Source organism: Pleurodeles waltl, chromosome 3_1 (assembly GCF_031143425.1).
Source record: "Pleurodeles waltl isolate 20211129_DDA chromosome 3_1, aPleWal1.hap1.20221129, whole genome shotgun sequence".
Lineage (NCBI taxonomy): Eukaryota > Metazoa > Chordata > Amphibia > Caudata > Salamandridae > Pleurodeles > Pleurodeles waltl.
Window position 1 is genome coordinate 625,099,243 of NC_090440.1, and position 14,226 is coordinate 625,113,468.

General features: G+C 42.9%; 1 protein-coding gene across 3 annotated transcripts in view; it reads right to left on the reverse strand.

Annotated features, from left to right (window-relative positions):
* Positions 1-3,091: 3,091 nt before the first annotated feature.
* CHID1 (chitinase domain containing 1) overlaps positions 3,092-14,226 on the reverse strand; it is a 1,285,476-nt gene continuing 1,274,341 nt past the window's right edge. For all 3 annotated transcript variants that reach the window (XM_069223131.1, XM_069223132.1, XM_069223133.1), the window contains one exon: positions 3,092-3,422. In XM_069223131.1, the coding sequence (XP_069079232.1) occupies positions 3,324-3,422 (99 nt within the window). In that variant the 3' untranslated portion in view covers positions 3,092-3,323. The remainder of the gene's footprint in view (positions 3,423-14,226) is intronic.

Here is a 14,226-nt window from a genome sequence, read left to right on the forward strand (position 1 = left end):
CATCTCAATGGTATCACCTATGTAACGATAAGGATTCACATTGTTGGTTCTACGCAAATTCTCTCAGAATTTCTTTCTTCACACCCCCACCACAAAAATGGAATGAAGTTAGTAAGAATCGGCTACAAACTATATTTGCATTACCCCAGTGGTTATTCGACATAAAGGATTTTTCCTGTAAGATTCTTCAGCATTTACTTTCAAAATCAACACTTTTGGGAAGGAGGATTTATCCAAATGATCTCATTTCTTCTGGGCCTAGACAATGCAGTATAATTTTAGTTTTATTTACTTGACTGAATGAGACAGCTCATTCCATTCATGCCATTTTGTAATTACTTCACTGGGTGTGGGAGTAAAGACTTGTGGCGGTTTCCAGGGCATATAATGAAGATACAGATTTGGCGCTACTTATCCAATACTTGTTCAATACATAAAATACCAATTGTCTTTCTGATTGCATTCAAACGAAAATGTCAGCACACATTGTTATAGTGCTATAGTGAAGCATGCTGACATTCTTAACAAACAAGTCTTGTAAAGACATGCAACAATGAAATCACATTATCAAAAATCTTAGCTTCATTAATACAATACCTGCAAGCGTTTATACAGCCTTTGCCTGTGGATTCCTTTCGTAGCATGAAAAGTTAAGTAGACATCGAATATGGCTGCGACGTTGGTTTGGACGTTCGAGGTGTGTGAGGAGTACCTTCATGTGTAGGTGTTCTACTTGTATTCCAAGTTATAGAGGGTGGCCGGAAGAAAGCTGCTTGTGTAAGTGCTGAGTGTTGTACGTTTCTTGCATAGGTGATTGCCTGAGACTTTGAAAAGTACACGCTTCTGTTCAACATTTCGTGCTAACTGTAGTGAAATATGTGTTTTGACCTCTGACTTTGTGTTGCACCACTTTGCACCTGGATTAGCTGTCCAGTGTTCACCAGTTACAGACTACATTTTGTATTCAGTTTAGCCTTAGATTAATTCTGCCTATTGACTTTATCGTAGCATTAGACACTGCCATGTTAGAGGCTGCCCATAATTTTCCACATTGTAAACTGTGCATTCTGTCTTGTTTTTGTGCTTTTTCTTACCAAGGGCTTTGGTTGATAAGGATGTACTCAGAGGCAGGGAACGGCCTTGTTTTGACTTGACATCTTGTGACTGTGGCCAAACCCCAACGTGTTATTTTCAAAGCATACCTAAACTAGCAAGCATGTTTGAATACTTCTTGCGAGAGGTTTTTCCAGGAAGCTCCTTTGTTTTTTGTTTTTAAGATATAAAAAGACCCAGTGCGACAGTGAGGGTTGGAGTGACCTCAATCAGGATTCAGACATCGAATGCCTGATAGAGTGTTCCTGTGAGGGCGGAGGCCTCTCTTTCTCGCTGTCAAACGGGGTCATCGGCTAGCTGGCATGAGAAAGATGAAGCACCTGACAGGCCCTACGGTGATGCATTTTTAATTATTTGCTTTGCATTATAATATAGATACATATATTTGTTGTGTATATTGCAGTGGAGAATCGTTTTGGTATGTTTTCATTTCATTGCTGTGACTATTTTTAAACGTGTGCCTTCTGCATCTAATCTCCTTTTAGGAACCTTACATGGTGAGATAATAAATGTCTTCTTTGAACTAAGAAGTGCATTCCACAAATTTTTGTAAGCTCGGTCATTAGTGAAAAGCAAAACACTAACTGATGTTTTTTTATTGCAGGAAGGTTTAGAATTAACAGTTCGGTTAGAATGTTGCTGAGCTGCATTGCAGGAATTATTTGCCACTTACAATAAAGGCTATCCGTTCTTGCTGGTCTTCCTAATACTCAAACAGCCCTTTTAAGAGGTGGGTCATCATGCAGCTGTCGGAATAATCATGAGTACCAGGCAGGGTGGCCACATCACTTATGTGATAACTAGACAGACACCCTCTTAAAGCCTGTGTTACTTTCAGGCCTGCATGAGTTAACTTTAACACCCACAGACTCAACATGCCCAACTATTTAAGGAGAAAAATCAAGCTTTCATAAAGGGGTAGAAACATCTGAAGCACCAATTACACCTATAACAGATATCGAAGGCAACAACAGACCCCGTTTATCAAACATATTTTCACATCTGTAATTTGACAAGAACTGCACTGTAGAAAGCAACTACAATCTAAGTCATGAAACAGTCTTAAAGACCCCTAAACAATTATTTTAACTAGAAATCCAGGCATAATTTAATCATATGTGACCACATCACTCCAGGTCATACAGACACTTTTAACAGTCCTTACCTTTTCTCCTACAAATCATTGAGTTCAGGTGTGTTAGTCAAATTAGTTCAATGAAAACAAAATAAGACTACAAAACCTAGAAAGCAACGGGCTATCACACAAAACTTCAGGACTAGAAATAGTGCCCGTAATGACCTGGAGGGAGGACAGAGATGGTCATATTTGTGACAATAATTTGTTAAAATCACAACGGTGATAAAAATCCTTAAAACGCACTCTACGTATGCCATTCACAAGAATACTGCCAAATAAATAATGCCATGGTAAAAAATGCCAATACTCTATAAAAACGAGGTCACAGAACTAGGCACAGTTCCCCTGGCCAGCACACAAGAGATCCTTATGTGCTCTTCTTTTCAGCTCGCTACCAATGGACAACCAGGAAGTTACATCTCAGCAGGGAATTGAAGGTGCAGAAGTGTCCATTGTTAATGTAGTAGAACAGTAGGCTCAATTCGCTAGAAGAAACTTACAACCTGTCAGCAATTAATGTATATTTAGACTCAGAACTGAATTAAGGACAATGGTAAAAGTCAATGAATGAGAACAGTGTGCAGCGAGTAAGTGACCAGTCTTCATCCCATATTTGTCATTGAAGCATATTCAGAATGCTATCATTTTCTGAAGGCTTACCTAAGAATTTGTGGATCTCAACCTAGATGCGAGTTGTCAATTTCTCACCTGAAGAAATTAAGTTTTAGAACTACAAAGGCTTGAATAATTCCCTCAATTTGTAATATACATCTGGTGGACTAGATATTAGTGAGATTAGTGCAGATACCTCAGCAGTAAGGGAAGCATTTTACACATAACTCAATCAAAAGAAACACATCCCACTTTATTTCAGCCATTTTATGCATCTCCATTGGTTGTTTGAAAAGAACACCTGAGACAAATAACACTGGCAAAAGTAGTGGTTTTTACTAAGTAAGGCATTAGATCCAAAACGACTATAATCCTCTTCTCACCATCACAAAGACTACTCTTATGATCCCATGACACAACTTGGCAAATGTTATTTATTAGCTCGAGTTGTTCTATCACTTCACAGCAGGTCGTAGAAGTAATCCAGGCCTTGACCTAGCTCCCAAATCGATATTCCTGTCCCAAGTTCCCTTGCAAGTTCCAATCGGAGCTGGATGGACTAAAACGAAAAAAGACAAATTGTGTTATGGAGATGTACCGAGATAAAACGATGATTATCGTAATCTCATACACAGTCTAGAATGATGTTAAGTGCAAAAATAAAAAAAAAACGATGCATCTAACTGTAAAGACTGACATTGCATAACCACAGAAGTCTTAGTCGTACTTTTGAATCATCCCAGAAAAGTAAGTTCATAGGGTTGCCTCTCAATCATTCCTTTGGGGATGACCAGTGCTTTAAATGGAAAAATAGAAGTGCAGGTACTCTGTACCAGAGTACCTGGTTGTTTCTGAGAAGTGCTGGTACTCTCCAATTAAAAGTATTACATTTTTCTTGAGATATGCCGGTACTCTCCCTCTCAAAATAAAAAAGTGCCGGTACTCAGTACCGGAGAGTACCGGCCCATTTAAAGCACTGGAAACAGCGCAAAATAATTACAGCCTTGAAAGTACAAATATTTCCACATCACTGCAACTCAACTTGTATCCTACTTTGTCAGAAAAGAAGCAGCAAATTCCTTTTGAGATAGCAATTTATTATGACAGAGCCAGTGCTTAATTTGTAAATAAACACGCGGCTGCTGCAAATATACGTGGGAACATGGAGTACTGAGGCTGCGTAATCCTGAAGCCATCTTTTGCCTCCTCAATCCATTTACAGCCACTCCATGCCCCTTCAGCTCATGCTAGCAGCTTCCTGCTTTCTTCCTTTGTGATGCTTTTTCGTTTTTCTCTTCCTCCGTCTTTCCCATATATGTCTTTTGCTCGCAGCAAATGCCTGAGGCAGAAGATTAGACGCCGGCCCTCAAAAATAGGTGCCGGTGCTCTGCACCGGAAACAACAAGTACAAATTAAGCACTGGACTGAGCTCGAGGATACTGAAACAAAACACCTAAGAAGAAAAAAATCAATCTTGAGAGCGGTACCAAAAAGAAAGATCAGGTGATGGTGAGGTACAGGTAGGACACAAAAGAGTCATAGCTCCAAGGTAGGCAGGTGGAGATAATTAAAAGGGCAGACACATAAAAAAGAATGCCTTACCACAAAGTAGAGATGGATGAGAGTGACCCGGTGCAAGCATCTGCAGAGTACCTCTACAGTATGTTTTGATTTTGTGATCCCCTTCTGTGTCCTGGGATGTCGCTCCACTTACTCCCAGCTTTATCCTTTTAGGACTGGGTCGACAATGCAGCTTTCAATATAAATAGAAAGGGCATTGTGTCAGCTTCTTTAGCCGCCTGACTTTCTCTGACCAGCCTCTGCCATTGGCTTGAAACTTTGTCAATTACGTCTTGGTTCAGCTCAGTGAAGTATTTATCTGTAGTCTAATGCTATTTATTGGCTGTTTGGCTGTATCTGTCGGTTTCCACTCATATGTTTGCATTTAACTGCTTGAGGGTCTACTTTGCAATCACAGCCCACTTTATTTAAAATAGAAACAAAAACAGGTCCACATCAAAGGCCGCATGCATTAGAACATTGAGCGCAGATACTGATTTTGCCAATGCTAGTTCTTACAGTTTATTCTGCTTAGCTGAGTAATGCATTCGGTATAGTAGCAATCAAGCAGCCAAATGTACTTACCTCTACATCTCCTCGATGCAGAGGATATATTTACAATGATTAAGGATCAGAGATTGGCCTGTTTAATAGGAGCACATTCCTGGTTACTACTTCGTGTCCTCAAGCCCATGTGTCACGAGTTTAAGGGTAAAGAGTGATCAAGAAAAACTGGTACAGCTGAAGGGCAATATTTGACAACAATCATGTCACTCCTGCCTGGACAATAAGAGAGAGGCCTTGCTCTTCCTAAACCCTGAAATCATCTCAGACCTTCAGTGGAAGAAGGTTAGGAATTAAAATTGTGTTTGAGTGCGCCAAGAAAATATAGCATTATAAACACGTACACAAAACAGCAAACAGGGACTGTATTTGTCGTTTCCATACGAACTTGGGGTTTTAATTGGGTCGAGGGATTTTCCATATTTAGATTTTGATAGGAAATAAATTCTATTTGGTTATTTAATGTAATTACACATTAGATAAGATAATGTAATAAATGGTGGTTTCACCTAATGTTTGACTACATCGAACGATCTCCCTGGAACCGTCTTGCATTGTATACATAGCGGCCTATTCCAAGTGGGCCGGTTAGTCTCTTTCTGGTTAAAACTCCAGCTTTTAGCCAAAACAGGATTACAAATGTTCTGATATTTTCATGTACTTGGTCACCTGCAAAAAGCTTGCGAAAATAAGCCTGTTAATGGGCTGCAATTAAGGAAAAGCATGCAGAAAAAAGGGCAGTAACTCAGTTTTCCCAAGCTATTTTTCATTCCTGATGTAAAAACTTACCCGTAATAACAGGTGCAATAATACCGCACCTTGTTCCCAGGCCTCTAGTACTAAGCCCAAAAGTAAAATTTGCTGCAAAACCTATCAATACTTAGCTAGGGGTGAGTACTGTACGGTAATGCTGAACTGCCTCCTCTGTTATAAGTAAAGTCAATTTTAAATATTCATTTACAGAATTAATGATGGAATGACTGTATTTTGTATTAAGTAATTTATATATTCGTACCCCAGCTTAATCTGCTGGCATTACATTGTTTTTTTAATAAATAGGTTGGTTCTAAAAAAAATAAGTAACTTACCTCCGGTGCTTTTTGGTGGATACTCTCTAACTGCTGATTCCTCACCTTGTGAATATTCCCGCACGTGTCAGTGTGGATCCAGAAACCTTTAAAGCAGTACATCTGAGCTACGTTGAGTGGGGTTGTGTGGCTTTGCTGTCAATGTTGTTCTGCTCTGGAAGTGACTAACAGAGCCACATATAAGCACTACACAGGCACACCGAGGTCAGTTGCTTTCTTAGGTTGTTCATGTCCACACAACTACAGCCGAGAGGTAGCTTGGCATGGCCAGTGTGCAGATACTTAGACTGAGGCCTTTTTAGAAGGGAAAAAATACAGTTCACAGAGCAAGGAGGCGGAGGGAGTGGTGTGGAATCTGCAGTTAGACCCAGTGTGCAGGAGAGTAACTTGTTCCTCTGATGGATACCTCCAGCCGCAGATTCCTCACCTTGTGAACTGGCTCAGACCAAAAAGTGCTGTAGGACCGAGCAGGCAAAATGCCCATCTCAACGAACCTGAATATTGAAGAAATAGTGCTTTTTTGATATAGCTGTAGTCGCCTGACAAATCTCCAAAACAGGTACTCCTTGTGCCAATGCAGTGGTAGCAGCTTTGGCTCTGGTGGAACGAGCCTGTAGGCCTTACATAGGTTGTTTCTTAGCCAGTGCACAGCAGATCATGATGCAGAGCATAATTCAGCAGGAGCGATTATGCTTTTGCATTGCTTTGCCCTTCTTTGCACAAGCAAACACCACCATGAGCTGATACTCTACTCCATGTTCTTTTGTGTGATCAACAAACTATGGAGTCTGACCTCTTCTTTTGAGGGATGAGGCGGAGCAAAGAAAATTTCAAGGGTGATAGTCTGCCCAATGTGAAATGGTACTACCACTTTTGGTAGAAAAAAAGTTTGGGTTCTTTAACACCAGCTTATCAGGAAAGAACATGGTATAAGGTGGTTGGACAGAAAAAGTATGAAACTCGCTCACACGTCAAGATGCTGGTTTGGAGTCAGGGGACATAATAGACACTCCTGCATTGGCTCAAAGTGAGTGCACATAACAAAAATAGGAACCAAACTTAAATCCCTTTGTGGCATCACAAAGGGCTTTAGTGGAAATAAATGTTGCAAACCTTTCAGAAATGTCATCACAACTGGTGATTAAATTAATAAAGGCTGATCTGCCAACCACAAAAATATGATGGAGGCAACAAGAAGCCCGTAACAGTGCCAAAAGCATGTCCTTGCTGGGCCAAGGGCTAAACAGACAAAACGTCAGACAATGTGGCTGCACCAGATCAATCTGGCAAGTGCCACATCAAACCACAAATTTGTTCCAAAAACTGTCGTAAGGCAATTTTGCAGAGAGATGTCTGCCACCAAAATGACATCAACAATATCGGTAGAGAGGTCAACTGTCACTGATCAATCTCCAAGTATGGAGAGGGTTAATGCATAGGCCAGGGTGCAGCACCCTGCCCACTGCTGCAAAAAAAGATCCTTCAAACGTGGCTTGTTGAGTGGAGAACAGATGCTCATGCCCAGGAGTTCCAGGCACCACCCTCTCTTGGCCCAGTCCAGTGCCACTAGGCTGACTTGGGCCTGGCCATTCCCCTGTCTTCTTCAGAACGCTTGGCAGGAAAGGAGAGCAGAGAGTCCTGAGCTCCACTCTATGCAGAATAAGCCTACAAGAGAAAGCCTTCTTGGGACCTCCAACGTGCAAAAATGCTTATATTGCACATTCTCTGTAGTGGGGAATAAAATTGAGCCAGGGTTCTCTCCACTGATGGAAGAAACCCTGCACCACCACTGGCATTCGTGGTCCGCTAAGCGCTGGTGGCTGAGTTGGTGTGCCCTGGAGTTCAGAGATGCCGCCAGGTAATTCCATAGAAATTCCATGGTGGTCAAGCCACTTCAAGAGGCATAGAGCCTCCTGACACAGGACCCAAAACCCCATCACACCCTGCCTGTAGAATTATATGGCAGTAGTGTTGTTCGTGAGCACCTGAACCAGCCTTCCCCTGATGGTGGGCAGGAAGGCTTTCAACGTCAAGTGAATCGCCCTCTGGGTTTTAGGGCAGACAGGACTTGGGCTAGCAAGGGCGTTGTGAATTATCCTTCTAGAGGAAGATGGTGAGATGGCAAAAGACTAAAATAGGACAACTATCTCCTAGTCCTCCTTGAATACAAGGAAGGAGCTGGCATAACACTGAGTTTCTACGTTCGAGGATGGAATCCTCCAGTTGAGTATCTGGCCAGAAGGGCCTGCGTTTCCTGCTGCGGTACAAACATGTGGTCCTCTGTCAGCTGCCCTAATGGTGGTGGAAGGTGCGGTGAGGTAGAAAAAAACTGGAGGGCATATGTTGAATTGACAATTTGGATGACCCACTTGTCTGTAATTGCTTTCCACTTGTACAGGAAATGTTGTTGGATTTTACCCCCAACAGGGTGGGTTTGTGCTGCAAAGGACATATTAAAGAGGTTTTGTAGCTGCTGCAGCTGGCAGTCTGGGATGCCTATTGTCTCTGATGCTTGGGGTGTTGCTTTTGCAAGCCATGGTCCCAGCCACAACAGGGCTGAGAGATCGGTTGGACTGGTGGCAAGGTCTGACCTTGGCAGTACTGGAAACAGTAACAGAAGCTTTAAAAGGGTCAAAATTGCTGATTAAACTGTCTTTGTGGAACAGACAGGCGCAAGAAATGAGCCTTGGCCTGATTTATTTAAAAGATTCTAGGGCGGAGTCTGTTTTTTCAAGAAAATGCCAAGAGCCATCAAATGACATGTCTATTAAGGATGTTTGGACATCCCTGAAAAAGCCCATAGACTTCCTCCAACAAAATGTTACACCTGCAGCCAGTCACCTCCAAGTCAGATCAAATACCAAATTTAACTATGTTGTGACCATTCTGGATAGTTTGGGTCAGGGACGCCAATAGGTCGTACAGAAATGCCAAAGAACCTTGGCTGACCATGTCCCATATGGAATGGGAGTAGCAGCCTCAAAGACAGCTGGTGTTTACTGATTGAAGAGCAAGGCTTGTGAAGGAAAAGATAAGATTGCTAATTGTCTCCATTCCCTTAGATACATGATAAAGTGGGGTGGTGGGGAAGGTTGGGATTATTCTTACTGATGAACAACTGCAGCATCAAACACTGGTTTGGAATGTTGTCTAAAAGAGTTAGGGTCGCCTAGTGCTGATCAATGGCAGAGACTGACTTGTCTATTACCTAGGAGCCCTGAACATGTTTTCACCCAAGTGCTCCAGAGGGTGTCTCTGAGGGCCTCATTAAATGTTTGACCAGGCTGGAGGACCTCTGTAGGAACATTAGTCTTCACCTCTTATAGTAGGGAGTTGTAGGGCTATATTACTGCTGCCCTCTGAAACAGGTTCAAGTGGTACAGATGGCGCTATGGGCAGGCCTACCAGCCAAAGTCCTACTTCAGGTCGCGGCTGATCCTTGCGGCTAGAAGGCATGCAGGAGAGAATGAGTAAAGACCCAAAAATGTGCAGCCTGGCCTCTTGAAAGGCCTACACTCATTGCAACATTGCTGAAGGACCCGGAAATTCGTTGTGCATTGTCACAATGCTCGGGATCAGCTCAAATAGAATTTGGGAGCGAGACTGTGTGGCATGCTGACGCCCTCCTTGGAGTTCAAGAGTGGTAGGAAGGGGCTGCTTCCCACTTCAATTTCTTATGCTTCCCTTTGTAGTTACCTGAAGGCTTTGACTGTGTCAACAATTTGCTGCAGGAACAACTTCAGGTGAGGGAATGGGGCCCTTCTTCTAATCATTTACGGCATAGAATCTTCTTATGCCTAGCATAAACAGCTTCACCTTGCAGTTCCATATGCCCTTCAGATTCATCGGAGTGCCGTCATCACAGGCCCTGGAATCATGGCCCAGACCTTATAGAAATACTTTGTGATGGTCTGTCATAGATATTTCTTTGCAACAGTCCCTACACGGCCTGAAGCTTGTTGTCTTAGGAAGTGACATTTTCACATGCACATTGGAAGTTTAGTGAAGAGCATCTTGAAAAGACCAAGAAGTAGCTCCACATACATGTCTGATGGCGTGGAAAGAAAGGAACTGACATCAGTGTGTGTGGGTGGTGTCTATAATATTGTTACCATAGCTGTATGATGCCATCCATGTGCACACACGAGTACTGCTCTAAAAGATTTCAAATCCAGTCTGATGCTTGGGGAATATTCACAACGTGAGAAATCGGAGGTTAGGGGTATCTATCAAAAATGCCTTTATCATTCCATGCTCACGTTGGCTAACCCCTACTGGGGCTCACCCTTATCCTCAAGAAGGGATGTGATAGAAACCATCTAATTGGATGTCTTCTAATGTTGCAAGGCTTCTACAAAAAGGGAAGCAGGAAAGATGGGCTGAAAGAAGGAAGCCAAGTAGCCAGTCAGCCTACATCAGGAAAGGGAGTCTGCCTCAAGGGCTACTCTATATTCCCTCTGTTTTAATATTATTTATATTTTATTGAGTTTCAGAATTAACAATGATTAAGTTACAGAAAACATGCTATGGAGCACATATTGTAATCATAAATCAATGTACAGACAAGCATGCGGAACAAAGTGTCCCACTCCAAAATAGATGTCCAACCCAACTATCATGCCTTAACTGAACAAGGGACCCAAACATGAGCGTGGCTCCATTCCCTCTTGATGATAGCGATCTCCCAGAGCACTGGGACATCAGATGAATGTCATCCAGGTAACTGAAAGCACTAGCATGGTCTTGGTTAAGTATAAGCAGGACAAGCAAGGGTCAGTTAGATTTCCAAAGCTTTTGCATCCATTGGTGTGTTCTATTTCACACTACATTTATTCTACATATTTTAAACTACACTCATTCACATGAACAACCAAAATGACAAGGATTTAGGATTCTTCGGGGAAGTGTAATGTTGGAACCATGTAGTATAAAAAATAAAAAAATGTGTTAGAACCCCTTGCAGGAGACACCGGGGCAAGAAGGAGCTACGATGCCCACGGAGGTCTTTTACTTTTGATGTCCCAGGGCCCAAATTACCATGGATCCTGAGCAACTGCTCAGGGCCCCTTCAGCACTTGACTCTCAATAGTAGTGTGGGTCCAGCAGTCCGAGGCTTTTCTGGGGAGTTAGAAGCAGGGGGATGAACACAGGCTCACAGCTGAAGATACTTTCGATAGCAGCAATAAATAACTGCCAGCCAAATACTTGCTTTTATGAAAAACTGAGTATTTATTTACAAACAAAGTGAAATATGGCATATACAAACAATACACACGGTCCCCTGAGGTCAGGCCTTTAGTGTTTGATAGGCAGGTCTAGACGTCCCCATTCCCCATTCACTATAGGTGACATCCAGTTAGGCCTCACTAGCAGTCCGGTCTCAGGATTCCCACTCTGACTCTTCCAAAAGTCAAAAGTGTTCCAGCTCTCGAAGCACTATGCAGCAGAACATGTTCCCCTGGGGCCTTCTGGTTCTTCGATCTGTCTTACCCACTGCTGCAGGGATTGCACACCTGGAGTCTCACTCGCAGACACAGCATAGAGCTACAGAGGCTGCTGTGGGTGAGTAACACCCACAGCTCTGCTGGGGCAGCAGTTGGACATCCGAGGCACTTTCTCCGATGAGACAATAAATGTATTTGATCCTTTCTATAGGTGGAGGGGGGCTTGGGTTAACTACTTGAGTTCCGCTCCTCAGCCAGGGATTAGGGCTGCATGGGTCACCACAGTAGACTCTCCTCTCGATGATGGCTGGCACCAGGCAACGGGCCTTGTCCTCTCTGCTGGCCCCCTCTAACATACCGGGTGACTGATCTTACCCAACAAATAGGAGATAGACTGATTGGCACAGCAGTGATTTCCTCTTCATGGTGGCTCCTTTTAGCATATGGGGTCACCAACTCCACTCCGCACGTGGTCTAATCAACATGGCAGTAGCCCTCTCTGCAGCCTCCTTTGGCATAAGGGGTTGCTGACTTGACCCTGCACATGAGCTATGGCCCACCAGTAATCTTCATGCTGGCCCCCTGTGGCATATACGGGGTCGCTGACTTCACTCTGCACACAGGATATGGCCTCATCAGCATGGCGATAATCTTCACAGTGGTCTCCTCTGACATATGGGGTCGCAAACGTTACTGCACATGGGTGAAGGCCTGATCGGTGCAGCCACAGCTAACTTCATGGCGATTCGATATGGCATACAGAGTCCCTGACTTGAATCATCATATGGGCGATGGCCCGATGGTGGGGCAGCCGTTTCCTCACACCTTGTTGCAGTGATCCACTCGCAAGGCTCTCTTCTTCCTCACAGAGCACACCGGTCTTGCAGGCACTGTTGTCCCAGGCTCCAGAGACAGGTGGTCTTGTATTTCCTTCTGTGATGTTCTCTCAACCATTTGGGAGACTGGTGGGCCTTATTCCCTAGCCCTTGTCAGAAGCAGGAAAACATCTTACAGAGATTCTTCTCCTTGCAGAGCCAGGCTTTGTGCATGACAGTTGACAATTTTAGGGGCCTCCAGCTTTTCTACTTACAGTCTGTGACCAGACATCAGTGTGAGTTAGGGTCTGAGTCTTTGAAGTTTGGGTTGGGGAGTCTGCTTCCGTTTGAAGTGCCCATTCTTCTGCCCTGCCAGAAAGCAGTCTATCCCAGCAGGAGTGTCTCCAAATGTGATAGTTCCCCACAACACAGGCCATGGGAGTGACTAGAGGCTCACACTTGGATGTAAGCCACAGTGATATGTGCCTCAAAAGAATACAAAAGGGTCCCAGCCCTACTCTTGATGATTCATATTAGCCCCATCATTTACATGAGATGCACCCAGGTCCCTTTCCAGTCACCTCTCCCTGAATCAAATTTAAAGTGCACTGATTCCCCCGAGGTGTGTGTCTCCCAACCAGCTCAAAGGAATGTAGCAATCCACAAATCTCTTTGGGGGACCTGGAGATAGGAACCTGAGACAATGGAAATCCAACATTGCTGAATATATGTTTGGTAGCAATTTAATGTATAGGGACAATTGTCAGCTAAAAGCTCAGGTAAAACCACGCACAGTTGGAGGCAAAATGTTTCATGTTGCAAGAGCAAAGCTGTGAAATGGGATATCAGAAGAAATTAGGAAACTGAAAAATTCTGCTCTTTTTAGAAAGAATGCCAAGACATGGTTATTTGGGAAGTCTAAAAGGAAATGCACATGAGTGCCTGGATACCGTTTGTTTTACTGGTGCTATAAACATATTATGACTACAATGGTGACAATGACATTTTTATTTTATGTACTAACTTTCAGATTTAAAAAAATAAATGAATTTTGTGCATTAGGTTAATCTCCAGCTAGACATATTTCGGAACCATGCATGCATCCAATAAAAGCATTCTTAATTTAGTGGCACATTAATCACAAAAATGTCATTCATTCAAAATCTAAATGTGATTTTGTGTCCTTGCTTTTCTCACTGACTTTTGTCCAACCTCACTGGTCAAGCAAGGTGATACCTAGTCCAGAATTTCAGACTTCCGGCTGTGAATCCCATCAGGAATGTATGGCCCAATCACATACCCTTTCCTCATGTTGCCCACTATGAGCTGCTATGCTTTGAAAACCTCGCTAATTACATTCCACTAATGTTATAGTTTCTTTATCCAATACGAAATGGTTTGATGTTGCTTTAAGCAGATATGAGAGCCTGGACATCTGTGGAATTGTTATGTGATTTAGGCTTATGCCATAGTTTTATTGCAGGCTCTTCTTATGTAAATGATCACAAAGTGCAACTCCAACCAGCCACCAAATGTTGAAAACCATACATTTGTCCTTGAAAAGGAAATTGAATCCTGCCCTAAGTAAAATGCAAGTTAACATTACAGGTATGAGTATCATTGTATTAGTAAAATCGCTCTTTATTCTTTAGAGCTAAACAATAAATTAGTAAATTCTCTGCCACTGCTCTAAAACACAAAACATGAAAAAAGATCTCAGTAAACATTAATCTTCAATTTTAACTCTATATCGGATTTAATCGCCAAACCTCAAAACACAGACCTGCTTGAAATTCCATGCAGCTTGCCTCAATAGACTTTCTGAAGCCGATCTGTTCGCACCTTGGGTCCTTTAAAAACAGGACATTGAGCAGCTTTTCAAATGCAGAAGT